The sequence below is a fragment of the Artemia sp. Qi Xiang Cuo genome, chromosome 20 (assembly GCF_049724085.1).
Source record: "Artemia sp. Qi Xiang Cuo chromosome 20, ASM4972408v1, whole genome shotgun sequence".
NCBI lineage: Eukaryota > Metazoa > Arthropoda > Branchiopoda > Anostraca > Artemiidae > Artemia > Artemia sp. Qi Xiang Cuo.
The window spans coordinates 42,682,228-42,698,830 of NC_142813.1; the positions used below are offsets into that span (position 1 = coordinate 42,682,228).

General features: G+C 34.3%; 1 protein-coding gene across 1 annotated transcript in view; it reads right to left on the minus strand.

Annotated features, from left to right (window-relative positions):
- Positions 1-16,603, minus strand: part of LOC148940230 (uncharacterized) — a 76,807-nt gene that overhangs the window by 57,658 nt on the left and 2,546 nt on the right. The window contains exon 3 of the mRNA XM_089106105.1: positions 4,171-4,231. Coding sequence (XP_088962231.1) covers positions 4,171-4,231 — 61 coding nt within the window. The remainder of the gene's footprint in view (positions 1-4,170; positions 4,232-16,603) is intronic.

Sequence of the window (16,603 nt, forward strand, 5' to 3'; positions counted from 1 at the left end):
GTTTTTAGGTACGTCAAGTTTATGTTTTAGACGCATTTAAGGCTATCAAACCTGTAAGGCTCAAATTAAATCTAATTCTGTGGGAAAAGGCGTTTATTTCGAACAAAGTAATCTGGGTAAAACAAAACCAAAACAAACAAACATTAAAAGTGTTAATCGTCGTTTCTTATTATCATTGATTAATATTATTAATATTTTAATTCATTTATTTGCATTTATTCTTTAACTTATTTATTTTTGTCGTTTTATCATTTTACCTTTTATTTGGAGGCCTATGCATCCCCAAAAAGGATCCGATTTTCTTACATCTAAGGTAACACCATGTCAAATATTAATAGGAACATATTTCTTATTTTTATATAAATGGGTAATCTCTGTGAGTATCCGTCAAACTCCATCACTAAAAGTTTCCCCTAGATAAATGACCCATATCCCTTTGCCAAGCAATAATTTCCCTTACAAGGGATGGTAAAATAGTACATTGCCAGAGATAAAAGTATACCACGACAGATAATGATAGATCCTTCTCCTATTCTCGTGAACGTTGACCTGACATCACCTAGTATGTAATAAGCAACGTGATTGATGACCTTGAGCTGATGGACGAGTGAAATCTATCACCTTCTCTGGATGTAATTCCTCTTTTTATTAATGGTATTGATTGACTAAATGCGATATGCAAGATATTTCCCAAATGTAATTTTTTGTCAGTAGGGTCTTTTGATATTCAAAATCTTTCCATTAGATGCTATGATTGATGGAATTTTGCATTAATTCTGATCGCTTAAATCGGTATAATTTTCTGATAAACTAGGAGTATTGGAGTTGCCCATTTAACAGTAATTTCTTTAAAAGCTTGTGTCTTGAATGTTTACTTTTATTTGAATTAGGTTGATGGGTATGTTCGATTCTTGGGTATTCTTATTGACAAAAACCGGTCTTTCAAACGTCACATTGATCTGATTAAAAAGAAGATATACGGGAGTCTTTGTTGTTTTAAGGAAGCTTAAGCATACCCTTTCTTTTTTAATTTCAAAGTCCTCTTTCACTGCTTGGTCAAGTCCCATGATTCTTACTGTCAAATAATTTGGATATAAACTTTCTCTCTTTTCATAGGGCTTTGAAACCTCATTCAGGAAACTAACAGTTCAAAAGCTATAATTTTACTTGATCTTTAATACGGTGAATACAACTAATCATTCATCAAGTATTTTGAAGTTAAACTTTGCTAATAATTGTTGGTGGAAGTCCTCCATCAGATTGGATATTAACATTGATAAAATAATTTTAGTCGGCTCACTTGGGTAATTTTTTTTCTGAAAGCATTCTGAATGAATTTCAAGAGTTATCATCTAACAATGATCTATTTAAGAGACGTTTCCAAAACTCTAGCTCTTCGCTGTAATGGAGTTTTGAAAAGTTTTTCAAATGCAAGATCTTAAAATAGTCGTAATATGAGGAATACAGACGATGTCGTGATTGTCAGTTTGCAAGTGAATCACTTACTTTTGCTGTTTTATGAATGTGAAAATTTGCTCTTCAAAACTAAAAAAGGATAAATTATAGGTTAAAATTTCTCTAAGGTTCATTTCTATCCTTTCTAAGATGTATATAACTAAACTCTGAGCTCTGAAAGTAATTATGGAAATGGTTTTCGTGGCTGCTTTTTCTAATAAGTTCCAATTAAATTCCAGGAGAGCTCACTTCATAATAGTACATATTAAGCATTATTTCTTAAATTCTAGCTCTTCACCGTAACAACATCTTAGAAAATTTTGTAAATTAAATAGGCTTAAAATCATCGTAACTTGATGAATACAGACAATCTTGTGATTTTCAATGTTCAAATAATATCACATATTTTGATGAAATTGAAAATTTGCTGTTTCATTACTAGAAACTAAAGCTTGTAATTTTTAATTTCTCAGAGGTTTATTTCTATACTTTTTAAGAGGCATGTAACTAAACTTTGAGCTCTGGAATTAATGCAGAATTAGTTTGTCTGGTTACTATTTCTGATGATCTCAAATAAAGCTGCAAGAATGTTCATTTAATAATGGTTGAAATAAATTCAGTTTCCTAAATTCGGGCTGTTAGCTGTATTGTCTTGAAATTGTTTTAAAGTCAATAGACATAAAATGATCGTAATATGATGAATACAGTTAATCTTGTGATTTTCAATATTCAAATAATATCACCTGTTTTGACTAATATAAAATTTGCTGTTTTGAAACTAAAAACAAAAACTTATACAGTATTCAAAATTTCTCGGATATTTGTTTCTATACTTTCTAAGATTCAAGTAACTAAACTCAGAGCTCTGTAAGTAATTAGCCGACATATGGTTTTTGTGGTTGCTTTTTCTTATTATCTGAAATAGAACTACAGGAGCCCCTATTTAATAACAGAACCATTAACATCTGTTTCCTAACTTCTAATTCATTGCTTCAGTGCTTAAAAAAAAAAAAAAAATCTTAGTTCAATAGGCAGACGGTCTCGTGAATTTCGGGATTCGAGCAATATTACCTGCTTTAATGAATTTGAAATTTACTGTTTAAAAAAAACGATAGATTATAATTTAAATTTCTTGGAGGTTTGTTTCTATACTTTATAAAAGGGATCTAAGTAAACTCGAGACTGAGGAAACAATTACTGAGATTGTACATCTTATTTTTCTTGTTCATTGATTTAATTGAAGGAATTAAGTCTGTTCGTTTGAATTGATTAAGTTTTCCGAAGAAAGCTTTTTAATAAGGGTGAAAATTCTGGATATTTAATAACAACTCTGGTAAAAGCTTGGTTCAGAAATAACAGAGATTTCTTAAAATATCACTTTCATCTAGTCTTACCAACTGATTAACGATGCCTCTTAACTACAAAGGTCCTTATTTCAGCCTGGCACTGTGTCAGCGGCGGTGGTTACTTTTGGTCACTTTCTTATGTGTTAGAAAATCTAATTCAATCTTTTTAATCTGATAAATATGACGAATACGAACATGATAAGTTTTCTACTTTATCTATATTACAAATATGAACAAGATACATCCTACTTAAGAAAATAAGAAACAGGACGAACATGAAAGAAATCTAACTGAATCTAAATGAAATTGAAATATAAATCTAATTGAAGTAAATTTATACGGCATATACGAAAATTATTAATCCAAAGAAGTTATTTCAACTGCAACCATGAATATCAACAATGACGTCCATTAGGCCGTTTTAGGAAATGAAACAGTTCATGGTAACAAACTGTAAGTAAGGAGCAATTCGGCTCAATAGTAATCGAAACTTCAAATAATACAATTTTGATAACAGTGGATACATCAAAAGAATTGAATTGTTTTGTTGATTCCAAATATACAAATCAAAAGTTATGAGCCTGAGAATATTTGCCAAGTTTTCAAAAAAGGGAGGGAACACCCCCGAAAAGCCAAGCAGTCTTAATGAAAATCGCGCATGACCGCACATCAGAGAACCCTACTGTAGAGGTCTCAAGCTCCTAAATACAAAAATAAGGAATTTTTCATTGTTTGCAAGAAGAAAGATCACGGTTGCGTGTTTAATTTTTTTCTTGGTTTTTTTGCTTTTCCCAGGGGTGATTTTATCGAGCCAGTGATTTTTGAAGATCAAGAGAGGGCTCATTTAATCAGAAATCAAAAGTTCTAGTGCCCTTTTTAAGTGACTAAAAAGAGTGGAGGGCAATCACGCCCCTATTTTCCCCAAAGACATGCGATTGAATTCTTAAGTATTAATTTGATTCATCATAGTTGAATGGTCGAATAACTATGCCTTTGTGGATGACACGATCCCCACATGAACTGGGAAAGGGCTATAATCTGGATAATTTGTACATTGTTTACATATATAATTTGTTATTGGGAAACGTACAGATTTCTTTCTTTTTTTTTTGGGGGGGGGTATTCTTTGGGGGGGGTATTCTTTGGGGGGATTTATACGGGGAATATTTTCCGTGGAGAGGAAATCATCCAAGGAGGAATTTTTCAGGGGGAATTTTAAACGGAGGGGAGGGATGGATCTTTCTTTGCATGATTTGAAAAATGGTCAAAAATTAAAATTTAAAAAATAAGTTTTTCAACTGAAAGTAAGCAGTAACATCAAACAAAAATTATTCCATATAGGAGGGGGGATATTTCTTCTTCCACTCACGCAGGAAGAAGCAGCCATACCCACTTCACCAAACTCAACTTTGGCACTGAACATACCAAAACTTCAAAGGGAACATAGGTAACTCCTATTTAGAAAGCTAACTTTAGTGCTTTCTTTTTAGTTTCAGTCTTCCCGGAGAGAAGGAGGGGGAGAAGATGGTAAAAATATTATAATGTGATGTTAAGGAGAAAATAAATAACCTAAGTAGAAACAATATATATTCAGTTAGGATATATATAATAACTGTATGTGAAAAGACAGCCAATATTTTGGGTATTATATAAAGGGTATATTATATTATCGTAAGAATAGGAGGGATGTAAAGAGCTTTGATATGTGGTAGTTCCTTGTCCAATTGTAATTTCAATCACTAATTTACTGGAATTATTCATTTAATTTCATGAATTAATTCCTTTCAATAATTCATTATATTAACTAATTTCTTATTTAAAGTAGAATTATTCATTATTAATTATAAAATGTTTTTTAAAGTATTTATTATTATCATTATAATAACTAATTTATTATTAGTTATTATATTAAGTAATTTAATATATTATTTAACTATTATTTGCTATAAAATTAATCTGATTGTTTGAATTGATTGAGTGTAAACTTGTACGACCAAAGACCAAATCTGAAAAAAATTAGGAAAAACTGGGAGTTCGACTTTGATGAAATACAGCTCCATATACAGTAACGTATATATTTTTTTTTAATTTAGGGGGCAATAACTAAAAAAAGAAACATGAGTGAAAAATCAGCAAAAAATAAGCTAAAAACATAAGCTAAAATAGGCTAACCAAAAAGCTAAATGAATGGAGCTTTCCCTTGGAGATATAGTTGTCTTTGAAAATCTACAAATTGTTTATGTTTGAATTTTTAAGACGGAAAGAATTGTCAATTTTAATCAAGTAGTTTCGCCTATTTAGTTTCTCGGTTTATTGTGACAACACCGACGAAAGTGGGATGCTGTCAAAAGAATTCATAGTTTTGAAAGAACTAAAATAAGATTTGTAAACAACTACTCTTTTTAGAAGTGAATAGGCATAAAATGGATTTAAGGATTTTTTTGGTTTTGTTGTCCTTGGTACTTCAAGATAAATAAGAATTTTTGCACCATATTTATGACAAAAAAAGTACTTTACAGTCGAGGTATACAGATATCTTATTAGCAAATGTCATAGCTCCCTAACCCTAATACTTTTAGGATCATTTACCCCTAATAATATCTTATTAGGCCTATTACACCATTTTTAATTGGAATTGTCATAGTGACATGCGTAGAAAAACTCCGCTCGCTCCAAATTGAGGTGCAGCGCCTTACAGAGCGATCCTTTAAGCCCTCAACGCTGGATATCTCCTGCTGGTGGTAATCCGACGTGCTGTGTTACCAATTACCGATTAATAAATGTCTTAGTAATTTATAAAATAAAATAAAAAAAATATCAACCAAAAGTAAGGATGTGCATTATAACCCAAAACAAACAGAACATACTTTGTATATGGGGAGAGCTACCCCTTCCTCAACCCTTGCTCTTTAAGATAAAATCTTAAAATTCATTGACCAGTCTTTCTTCTAGAATTGTGACAAAAAGTCAAATTTTAGCTTAAAGAGTGAGGGTTGAAGAAGGAGTAGTCCCCTCATATACACAATTAAATATTAAAAAAAAACAAGTTTTTTTAAAGGAAAGTAAGGAGTGACATTACAACTTAAAACAAACGAAAATTATTCCGTATATGGAAGGGGCTGTCCCCTCCTCAACGCCTTACTCTTTACGCTAAATTTTGACTCTTTCTCATAACTCTATTTGTTAAAATAATAAAAACTTTAGCGCAAAGAGCAAGGCGTTGAGGAGGGGACAGCCCCTTCCATATACGGAATAATTTCTGCTCGTTTTAAGTTTTAATGTCACTCCTTACTTTCAGTTAAAACAAACTTGTTTTTTTATTTAATTTCTGAACGTTTTTGAATTAATGCAGCGTTGATTTTGGCTCACCGTACATGAATAGTAAAAATCAAATTTGAATATTAATTTTACTTTTTAGCTAAATGGCTTTCTCAAAATTTTGATCTGACGTAACTTACGCAATAACTTACGTAACGAACTTCTATAATCGTATATTTTTATTACGTAAATGAGGGGTTCTCCCCCTAGTCAATACCTCATTCTTTACGCTAAAGTTAGAATTTTGTTGCAATTCTTTAAGAATGACCTCTGAATCACAAAGGCGGTTTAATTAGAATGGATAGCATTTTTGAAAGTACTTAAAAAAACTTTAACGTAAAGAGCGAGGTATTGACTAAGGGGAGAACCCCTCATATATGTAGTAGTTTCTGTTCGTTTTAAGTTTTAATGTTGTTTCTAATTTCCGATCGTTTTTTTAAATAATGCTGGGAAATCCAGCGGCCCCCGTCACAGAAATGTCCCTTCCCCGATGACAATTTCCTAAATGGAAGGATCCTCCGACGTAGCCTTCTCCTCTAACCCCCCTCCCCACCCGAAGAATTTCCTCCTGAAATCGGCAGCATACTTCCAAGTAACAAATACTATATGTAAACAATGGGCAAAGTTCATAACTTGGAGCCCTTCTCCCGGGGACTATGGGGATTAAGTCATTCTCAAAGAAATATTTATATGGTATTCGACTGTGCTGAACAAAATGGCTGTCTCAAAATTTTGATCGGGTGACTTTGAAATAAAATAAGTATGGAAGGGAACTAGTTGCCCTCCAATTCTTTTGGTCACTTAAAAAGGCACCTAGAACTTTTAATTTCCGTTCAAATGAACCCTCTCGCGATATTTTATGACCACTGTATCGATACGATCACCTCTGAAAAAAAAAATAAAAAAAAAAAAAAAAAAAATAAACACGCATCCGTGATCTTTCTTCTGGCAGAAAATGCAAAATTCCACATTTTTGCAGTTAAGACCTTGAAACCTATACAGTAGGGTTCTCTGATACGCTGAATATGATGGTTTGCTTCATTACGATTCTATCACTTTTAAAGGGAATTTCCCCTTTTTTTCGAAAATAAGGCAATTTTTTTTTCAGGCTCGTAACTTTTAATAGGTAAGACTAAACTTAATGAAACTTAAATATTTGCAATCAGCATGAAAATCCGATTCTTTTGATGTTTCTACTGGTATACAAAATTTAATTTTTTAAAGATTTGGTTACTTTTGAGCTGGGTCGCTCCTTACTTACAGTTCGTTACCACGAACTGTTTGATAATTTCTGTTCGTTTAAATTTTTAATCTTACTCCTTACTTTCAGTTGCAAAAACATGTTCTTTTTGTTTAATTTATGACTTTTTTTTAAATTAGGCCAGGAAATCCTCTCCCCCTGGGTAAAATTTCCCCTGGAAAACTCCTTCCGAAAATTCTACTTCCCTCGGAAACCCCTGATCTTCTAGAATCACTGGCTCAATACGATAACACTTATGAATAACAACAATAAATAAACACGCATCTTTCTTCTAGCAAAAAGCAATGCAAAATTCCACATTTTTATATATAGAAGCTTGAAACCTCTGCACTAGGTTCTCATGTATGCTGAATCTGTTGGTCTGATTTTGATTAAAATCACTTGACTTTTCGAGGAATCACTTGACTTTCCTTTTTAAAAATATCTCAGGATCGTAACTTTTTGATAGTTTACATTAAACTTAACGAAATTTATATATTTAGAACCAGCATAAAAATTCAATTATTTTGATGTATCTATTATTATTATTAAAATTCTGTTTTTTTAGAGTTTCGGTTACGATTGAGCCGAGTTGTTCCTTACTTATAGTTTGTTGTCAGCAACTACTTCATATCTTATGGACAAAATTATTCGAACCGAAAGTAAAAGAATCTTGAGAGAGAAACTGATGCTTAGATATTTTAAAAGAACTTCCTTGGAACTGCCTGGAGAGTGTCAAGAGGGAGGCTTTGAATAGATTTCGATGGAGGAGGAGCGTGCGTAGCTGTGTTGGCCTCAGGTGGTTTGTTGCTGTGGTGAGTAGTAGTACTAGTTTTAACGAATACTGTTTGTTGAGACATGCCATCATGAATCCACATTTACCGAAGGATCGAACTTCAACGTACAATGAGGGGGTAAAATCAAACAGTTCGTGGTAACGAACTTTAAGTAAGGAACGACCCGGCTCAATAGTAACCGAAACTATAAAAAAAAACAGAATTTTGATACCGATAGATGCATCAAAAGAATTTAATTTTTATGCTGATTTCAAATATGTAAGTTTCATTAAGTCTTATCCATCAAAAGTTACGAGTCAGCAAAAATTTACCTTATTTTCGAAAAAAGGGGGAAACACCCCCCAGAAGAGATAGATTCAATTAAAATTACACCATTGGATTCAGCGTATCAGAAAACTCTACTGTAGAGGTTTCAAGCTCCTATCTTCAAAAATGTGGAATTTTGTATCTTTCGCCAGAAGGATGATCAAGGATGCGTCTTTATTTGTTTTTTCCACAGGGCTGATCGTACCGATCCAATGGTCCTAGAATATCGCAAAAGGAATCATTTGAACGGAAATTAAAAGTTCCAGTGTCCTTTTTCAGTGACCAAAAGAATTGGACGACAACTAGGCCATCTCCCACGCTCATTTTTTCTCGAAGTCACCCGATCAGAATTTCGAGATAGCCATTTTGTTCAACATAGTTGAAAATCTAATAACTATGTCTTTGAAGATGACTTAATCCCCCACAGCCCCCGGGGGAAGGGCATAAATTTATGAACTTTGCCCATTGTTTAGATATAGTATTGGTTATTGGGAAGTATACCGACGTTTTCACTGCGGATTTTTTCTAGTGGGGGGTCAGGGGGAGGGGACTATTTGGGAGGATCTTTCCATGGAGTATGTTTTCAAGGAGAATGGACATTTCTATAAAGGGGGCGCCTGATTTCCAACCATTATTTAAAAAAGGATCAGAAATTAAATAAAAAAACAAGTTTTTTCAACTGAAAGTAAGGAGCGACATTTAAACTTAAAACGTACAGAAATTATTCCGTATATGAAAGGAGCTGCCACCTCCTCAACGCCTCGCTCTTTACGCTAAAGTTTTTTGTTGTTTTAAAAAATTAAATTTGAGACAGAAATAGGGGGAAGGGTGCCAGTCCGACGGGGACAAGACCACAAGCCTATTTCTAGACCAATCAGAGGGCTAGAATACGAACGGGAGTGACATCACTTGACCTCCATGAATCTATCTTGCATTTGGACAATAGGATGTTATTGAAAACTAGCTACGCTGTATCTGTTTTTGTTATGATTCCAACTGTATAAGTTGATTGCGCTTCATGCGCAATATATCAGTTCTTTTGTTGCACAGTTGCCAAAACACAGGAACCGTCATAGACTAACTGACATTTTATGGAATTATTTGGGCGGAAACAGATTGAGTCAATTGAGAGAGATTATTTTGCCGAAACAGATTGAGAGATTTTAGGGGAATATTTGGGTGAAACAGATTGAGCAATTTTAGAGATTATTTGGACAGGGAAAAGTTAGAATTTCTAGGTTGTGGTCGCTATAATACACAAATTCCAATTTTCAATATAGAGGCTACATTAAGATTTATAAATGTGTAAGAAAAAATTTATCAGAACGTCTTTCAGACCTCATCTTAGAGAGTTAGACGAGCGAACGAATTGAACATTCGATTATGGCAGTTTCTAGCTTAACATTATCAAATATGATAATTTAGAATGGTATCTTTTTAAAAGTTTCCCATGGCCTAAATGTTTCCTGATTATGACTTCTTTATTTACTGACCTTAGACACATCCACTACAACTGTTCATGCAAACATCCAGCAATAAAATCAATATTAAAAAGAAAATTATCACCTTTTTAAAAATTATGCTCATCAAAACCTCTATTTCCAAACACTTTTTAACCAATTAATTTAAACGGGTAGAAAATGTGATATAGATTGAAGACGTCCCTGAAACGTTGAATTATTTCTTATTCTAAATGCGCGAACTAGACACAGAAATTAAATTTTAGATGAATCTATAGAGTTTAAACTTTGTTCAATTTAAGCCTTTTTTCATATTTTTTATTATGTTTGCGGATCGAGTTCAGAGGGACATTTGAAGTGAAATTTTATTTTTAGGATGGGTTTGAAAAAAAATTAAATAAAATTATTAATTGAAACGAGAGCAGTTTGTTTGCCACTGGATCAAAGAAGAATCTTGGTATATATTTTAATGTTATATTTATTGAGATTACGCTCTTTTGAGGGGGCACAACGAAATGTTGGACAAATTTAGTAACTGAAATTAGTGATTTGATGAGTTTGGGCTTATAAATAATTCCTGAAAGGCTTTATTGTTCCCCTCATGAAAATTTAGGGTAATGAGAGATTACGCTCTTTTGGGGGGAATGTAATGGGACAAATTCTCAAAAAAAATATACATCAAAATTCCCCAATTAAAATTACCCCAGTAAAATAACATCTTCCAAGAATGTGAATCCAAAAATTCAAGTAACCTACAAATCAAACAAATATCAAACGTTCAATTTAAAATACTGAAATAAACGTAGTTAATTAAACAAAAAATCTTTCCCACAGAAAATGTAATAAGTAAATCCGACCTCCCGTGTCCAAAGTATTCAATAAATATTTGCTTGACCAAATCTTGTACGACAGGTGACCAACACCTGTGTTCGATTAACAAGCGCTCGAAAATACCAAACTGTCAAGAGAGTAAGATTTACAATACAAAAAAAGTAGTCACTCGAGATGCAAAATATATTTGCTTAAGCTAATTGCATTGTTCTGGAGACTGAGTTTGAAACCAGGTGTCTTAGGGAATTTAAATTGTATTATCTTTTACCAACTTTCAAAGAAATAAAATATAAGTCTTCTGAAAATTAAGCGACACCCTGCTGGGAAAATGTTACAATATAAAACTCTGATCGTTCGAAAAAATTCCAAAGTGATAGCTTAAAAGTCATAAATTAAGCGACACCTGCTAGCAAAATATTGCAGTGTAGAATTTTTAGTTGCTAGAAAAATTCCAGAGTGATAGCTTAAAAGTCATAAACTTTAATTAAACCCAAGTAGCCCATTGGTGAAAGCCCGTCCAATAGTAATGTAGGGCAAATAGTGCAGCCAGTAGGGACTGAGAAAATGTACTTTTAGCAACGCCCAAATGTAACCTCTGGCGATATTAGGAAGAGTAGATAGTTAGGACTTAACAATTTTGCGCCAGTCTTCTACAGTCTGAGTTACAGTTGTAGTTCAGCCAGAGTCTATTTTGAGTCTATTGTGAGTCTTCTACAGTCTTAGTTTGAGTGCAGTTTGAGTCTTACACCATGATTGCGTTGTAATAAACTTTTGAAGTGTACAAACTTTGAATCATTTCCTGTGTTGTTAATTTGTTGATATAACAAAGAACTCTGCGACTATTATGTAAGTACAATAAATGCATCATTATTTTATTTTACTCTCTTGTGTTAATATTTCTCAAGCTCGACAGTCCTTGTGGCTCCACTCGCTCCTAAGGGAAACTGAAACTCATCAACCTGATTTCGAGTTAGTACGGCCGTTAATATAAGCTCCCTGCAAGTACTCCTGGATTAAGCTCCCCACTCTAGAAGTTCAGCCCCCACTCAGGTAAGCCACCCGCGGACCGCTAACCAAGGGCTTAACTAAATTTGCCATTGGATAAATTAATCGGAAATTCTCAAAAAAAGATATAAGAATTAGTCGTTTTGAAAACCCTCTCATTAGAATTAGCCTTGACTAACCAAACTCGGCTGTCGAACATTTTTAAAAGAAACCCCCCCCATTAGAATTGGCGCGGTCGGTTTAAAGGAGCAAAAACACAAGGAAAACATTGAAAAAAAAACGTTGAGAAATATGACCGACAAGGAAATATTTTTTTTTTCTTTTTCTCTTTGCATGATTTGAAGTGTAATATTGTTTAAATATTTTCTATTGCAAAATTTTTTTTTTAGGCCTAATCCTCTAAAAGTAGTAGCAAAAGAGGGTACATGCAATTAAAAAATATCAATTTAAATTAATATCAAACAATTAAGAACCAGTACCAAATTTTAACCCATCAAAAAAAAACAAAAAACAATATGTCGTTAGATCAAAACGCACAGTTATTAAAGCAAAAACTTATTGCCAAAACAGTTGAAATATCAAAATAACTACCCCCATATAACGGAGACTCAGATGTAGATGAATTTATTATCCAATTAAATCAATTCGTAGAAGTAACCCAAACAGACTTAAAATCATTAGTAAGCATGTTGCTAATGAGACTTCAGGGGCAAGCACTAACATTTCTAAAACAAATTGAAAATACGATAGGGGAGGTTAACAATCCTCCTATAGACTCAATACAAAAATTACTAAAAGCGTTCCGAGAAAGATTCGTTGAAACCAGTTCAACGCACAAACTAAAGCATGGTACGGTTTGTTTCGATGAAACACAAAATATTAGAGAATACCTGCACAAAGTAATGGTATCCATTGAAGCCAAGTACGGAAAAGAGTTTGGTCCCTTATACGATAAAATCGTATTAAATGCTTTCATGCAAGGATTAAGCCCCAAACTGTACCGAATGTTGATATCAAAAAATATCCAAACGTTAGAGCTAGCAGTCCAGGAAGTAGAGAGAATGATAGAAATTGACTCAATTGTGGCAAACCACAATACGTCAAGAATAAATAACGTAAAAAATTCAACTCCGGGACGATCACGAGCAATTTCCGCAAATTTCTTTCCAAGAAACAACTCACCCAAACCGAACCAAAATAGATCCCCAACCCCTACGAGACAAGGAATGGTACGGACCCACGAATACAACAAACTACATACAGAACCCCCCAATTATATGCTATGCATGTAATAAACAAGGACATATTGCCAGGGAATGCCGTACTAGAAATAACCTTACACCAGCAACCCCCAATTTTAATAACCGTTTGTTCGGGAGAACAAACTCAAACGCCAATGGGGCAGGAAACTATAGAAATAACCCCCCACGTCTCCCCTCGTACCGCAACTCGTACCAACAAGGATTTGTACACACGAATCCTTCCCATTATACGAATCCCCATACCTATATAAATCCTTCCCCCAACCGACAAAGTAATTATCGGCTCCCCAACCCAAATACGCAACAAAACATGTACCAATATAATTCACGAGCAGTGTATCCAACCAAATTTGACAGGAATACAGGTAATGACAGAAGAAATTTTTTCCCGACGGGTAACGAAAGAAATTTTTCGTCAATACAAAGTGAACAAATGCCACGAGCCGTCGGCACGAGAAACTCTAACCCACACAATAATACGTGGCAAACAAGACAATCAAATGTCAATCAACTTGGAAAATCACTAGCATGTGAACTTCCCACTGAACCCCACTCTCAAACGTCAACTTATCAGATAAGAGCACAGGGAAACGAATTAGGCCCCCAAGAAAATTATCCGGGACCCTGGAGGCCAATATTTTTTATAGGTCCCACCCAGTAGTTGTACCTTCTGTTAGTGATAATAATGATATGCTACCTATATTGAATAAATTTAGTGTTGCAAGTATTAACTTCAAAGCGTTAATAGATTCGGATGCATCGGTTAACATAATAAACGCAAATATATTTAATAGACTCCCAGTATATATTAAGCGACGGAAGAATTTCAATATTCCCAATTTAACAAGTGTCACGGGGCATAGGCTGGAAGCTATAGGCTCCATATGCCTAGATGTGATAAAAGATAATAGGATATTTCATACAAACTTAATAATCTGAAAGAATTTTCCATATGAAGCTATACTGGGTGATAATTTTTTAAAATATAATATATTTTTATTAGACATAGCAAAGAACCGACTCGTGTATCCACACGACCCTATTCCCCAACGCGTGGAGAGAAGGGACGCAACAGTGAATAGAATAAAAAATTTTGTGCCCCACGTCACGTCATTCCCTCCCATTTCTCGTCCCGTGGGAAATCAAACGATCAAACGGATCGAAAATCAAAATCAATGGAGCAGACGAGAAAGAAAATCAAACAGCAAGTGGACCGAGACACTAAAAGTAAAAATAGGCAAAATGCAGGAGTATAGACAAAAAGAAATAAAGAAAATAGCTGAATTGTGGAATGAAATAATAAATCCAAACATTGTTGTAAGGGGAAAGGACTTGGAATCACCCTTACAATCAACTGCGAAAGCGGAAGACCTGACGCAACCAAGCGCCAATCTTAATTTAATAGAAAATAACACGGAAGAAAAATATTATGGGTTCGCAGTACGTAAAACAAAAATCCCCCCAAATACTATGCAAAGAGTACAAATCTCTCAAATGGTCACCCCTGTAAATGACAATTCTGAGATCTGGTTCGCATCCCCGTGTAAAGAAATTCCAGAAAATCTGTTTTGTGAAGAACAGATCATCTCATATGAAAAAGGCGAAGGTTTTATTTGGTTAACTAACACACATGAAAACGATATGATTACGTTGAAAAAAGGGACATGTCTCGTGGAAATACAGGTTATTTCTGAGCATGAGCTAAACAAATGGAGAGACTCCAAGGAAAGCTTAGTTAATAACATTGGAACCAACAACCCAAAGAATAGGTACCCCCTAACAAAACCCCAATTTTTCGAAAAGTTTAAATTAGATCATATTCGAGATACGCAATTAAGGGGAAAATTATGTGAATTGCTTTGGAATTTTAGAGATATTTTTTCTACATGTGAGGAAGACATCGGGTTGATACCATTTTATCAACACTCTATCCAAACCACAGGGTTACCTGTAGCTAAACAGCCCTATCGCATCCCCCATCCCTACAAAGGCTGGTTAAAAAATAAAATCCGCGAGTTAGAAAGAAATAATATAATACGGCCGAGTATAAGCCCGTATTCAGCCCCCGTTATACTAGTACCAAAAAAGAACAAGGACCTTAGGCTTGTAGTAGATTATAGAGCCTTAAATAAGCATGTAGTTAGTGACAAAGTTCCCCTGCCCCGAATTGATGAAATCCTAGATTCCATTTCAACCAAAAACAAAATTTTTACATCTCTTGACCTCACACAAGGTTATCACCAAGTAAAGATAGCAGATGATGACGTCTATAAAACAGCCTTTTCAACGACGGAATGTGGTTCTTATGAATACTTGAGAGTACCCTTCGGACTCAAAACCAGTTCAAGTGCATTATGTAGACCTCTGTTACACTTATTGCGAGGTATAGAAAATATTATCCATTTTGTGGATGATGTTATTTGTGTGGGAGAAAGACCAGAGGACCATTTAAACACATTAACCAAAGTTTTCGAAAAATTCAGAGAGGGTAATTTGAAATGTAGGCCGGAAAAAGTAAATTTGTTTCAATCCGAAATAAAATTCTTAGGAATGATAGTGACCCAAGGTTAAATATCACCGGACCCTGAGAAGATAAAATGTGTAGAGAATCTTAAGCCGCCAAAAACTATGAAACAATTAAGAGGCATCATGGTTTAACCAGCTATTCTAGAAAATTTATACGCAACTACGCCCAAATCGCAAAACCCCTAACAGATCTAACTAAAGGGAATTCCCAAAATGTTACCTGGTCTCAGGAAGCTCAAACTTCTTTGGACACTCTCAAGAAAGCTCTTACTTCTGAACCAATATTAGCGTTACCAGACTTTGAAAAAGGTACATTCGTGGTTACCACCGATGCTTCAGCTCGAGGTATCGGTGCAATCCTTTCCCAAATAATCCCCGTGGAAAATAACCCCGATCCCCAACAGAACCCCCCTCAATATAAGGAGAAAGTCATATGCTATTCAAGCAGAACTCTAACCCAAGGCAAAAGTAGTTATTCAGCAACGCAATTGGAATTACTATCTGTAATTTACCACTTAGATAAATTTAGACATTACTTAGTAGGTCGAAAATTTAAGTTGCGCTCGGACCATAAAAGCTTACAGTACCTAAGCACATTTAAGAAACCAACCGAAATCTTAGCGCGATGGATAATGAAAATCCAGGATCTTGATTACGAATTTGAACACGTGACCGGTTAGCAGAATGCCCCTTGCGATTACCTAAGTAGATACCCTGAGAATAACTCTTCAGATAATGAAACTAAAAAAATAAATGCCATTAATCCCAGTAAACAAAAACAAAAGAAGAATATACCAAAAATCCTTACAGAAGAAAAAGGACCACGAGTAATTCCCTTATCCCTAGCCAATATTAAAAGAAACCAAGTTAAGGATGAAATGTGTTTGACTCTCATTAATTACTTTGTGAATTCTGAAAATCTCCCTGATAAGTTCAAAGCCCTAAGACGGGAAATAGACAATTTTTATTTTGACTTCGACGAAGAAATCCTTTGCAGGATAGTAACAGGCGAAACGAATAGGAATCAAACCTTAATAATCCCAGTGCTCCCCCAAAA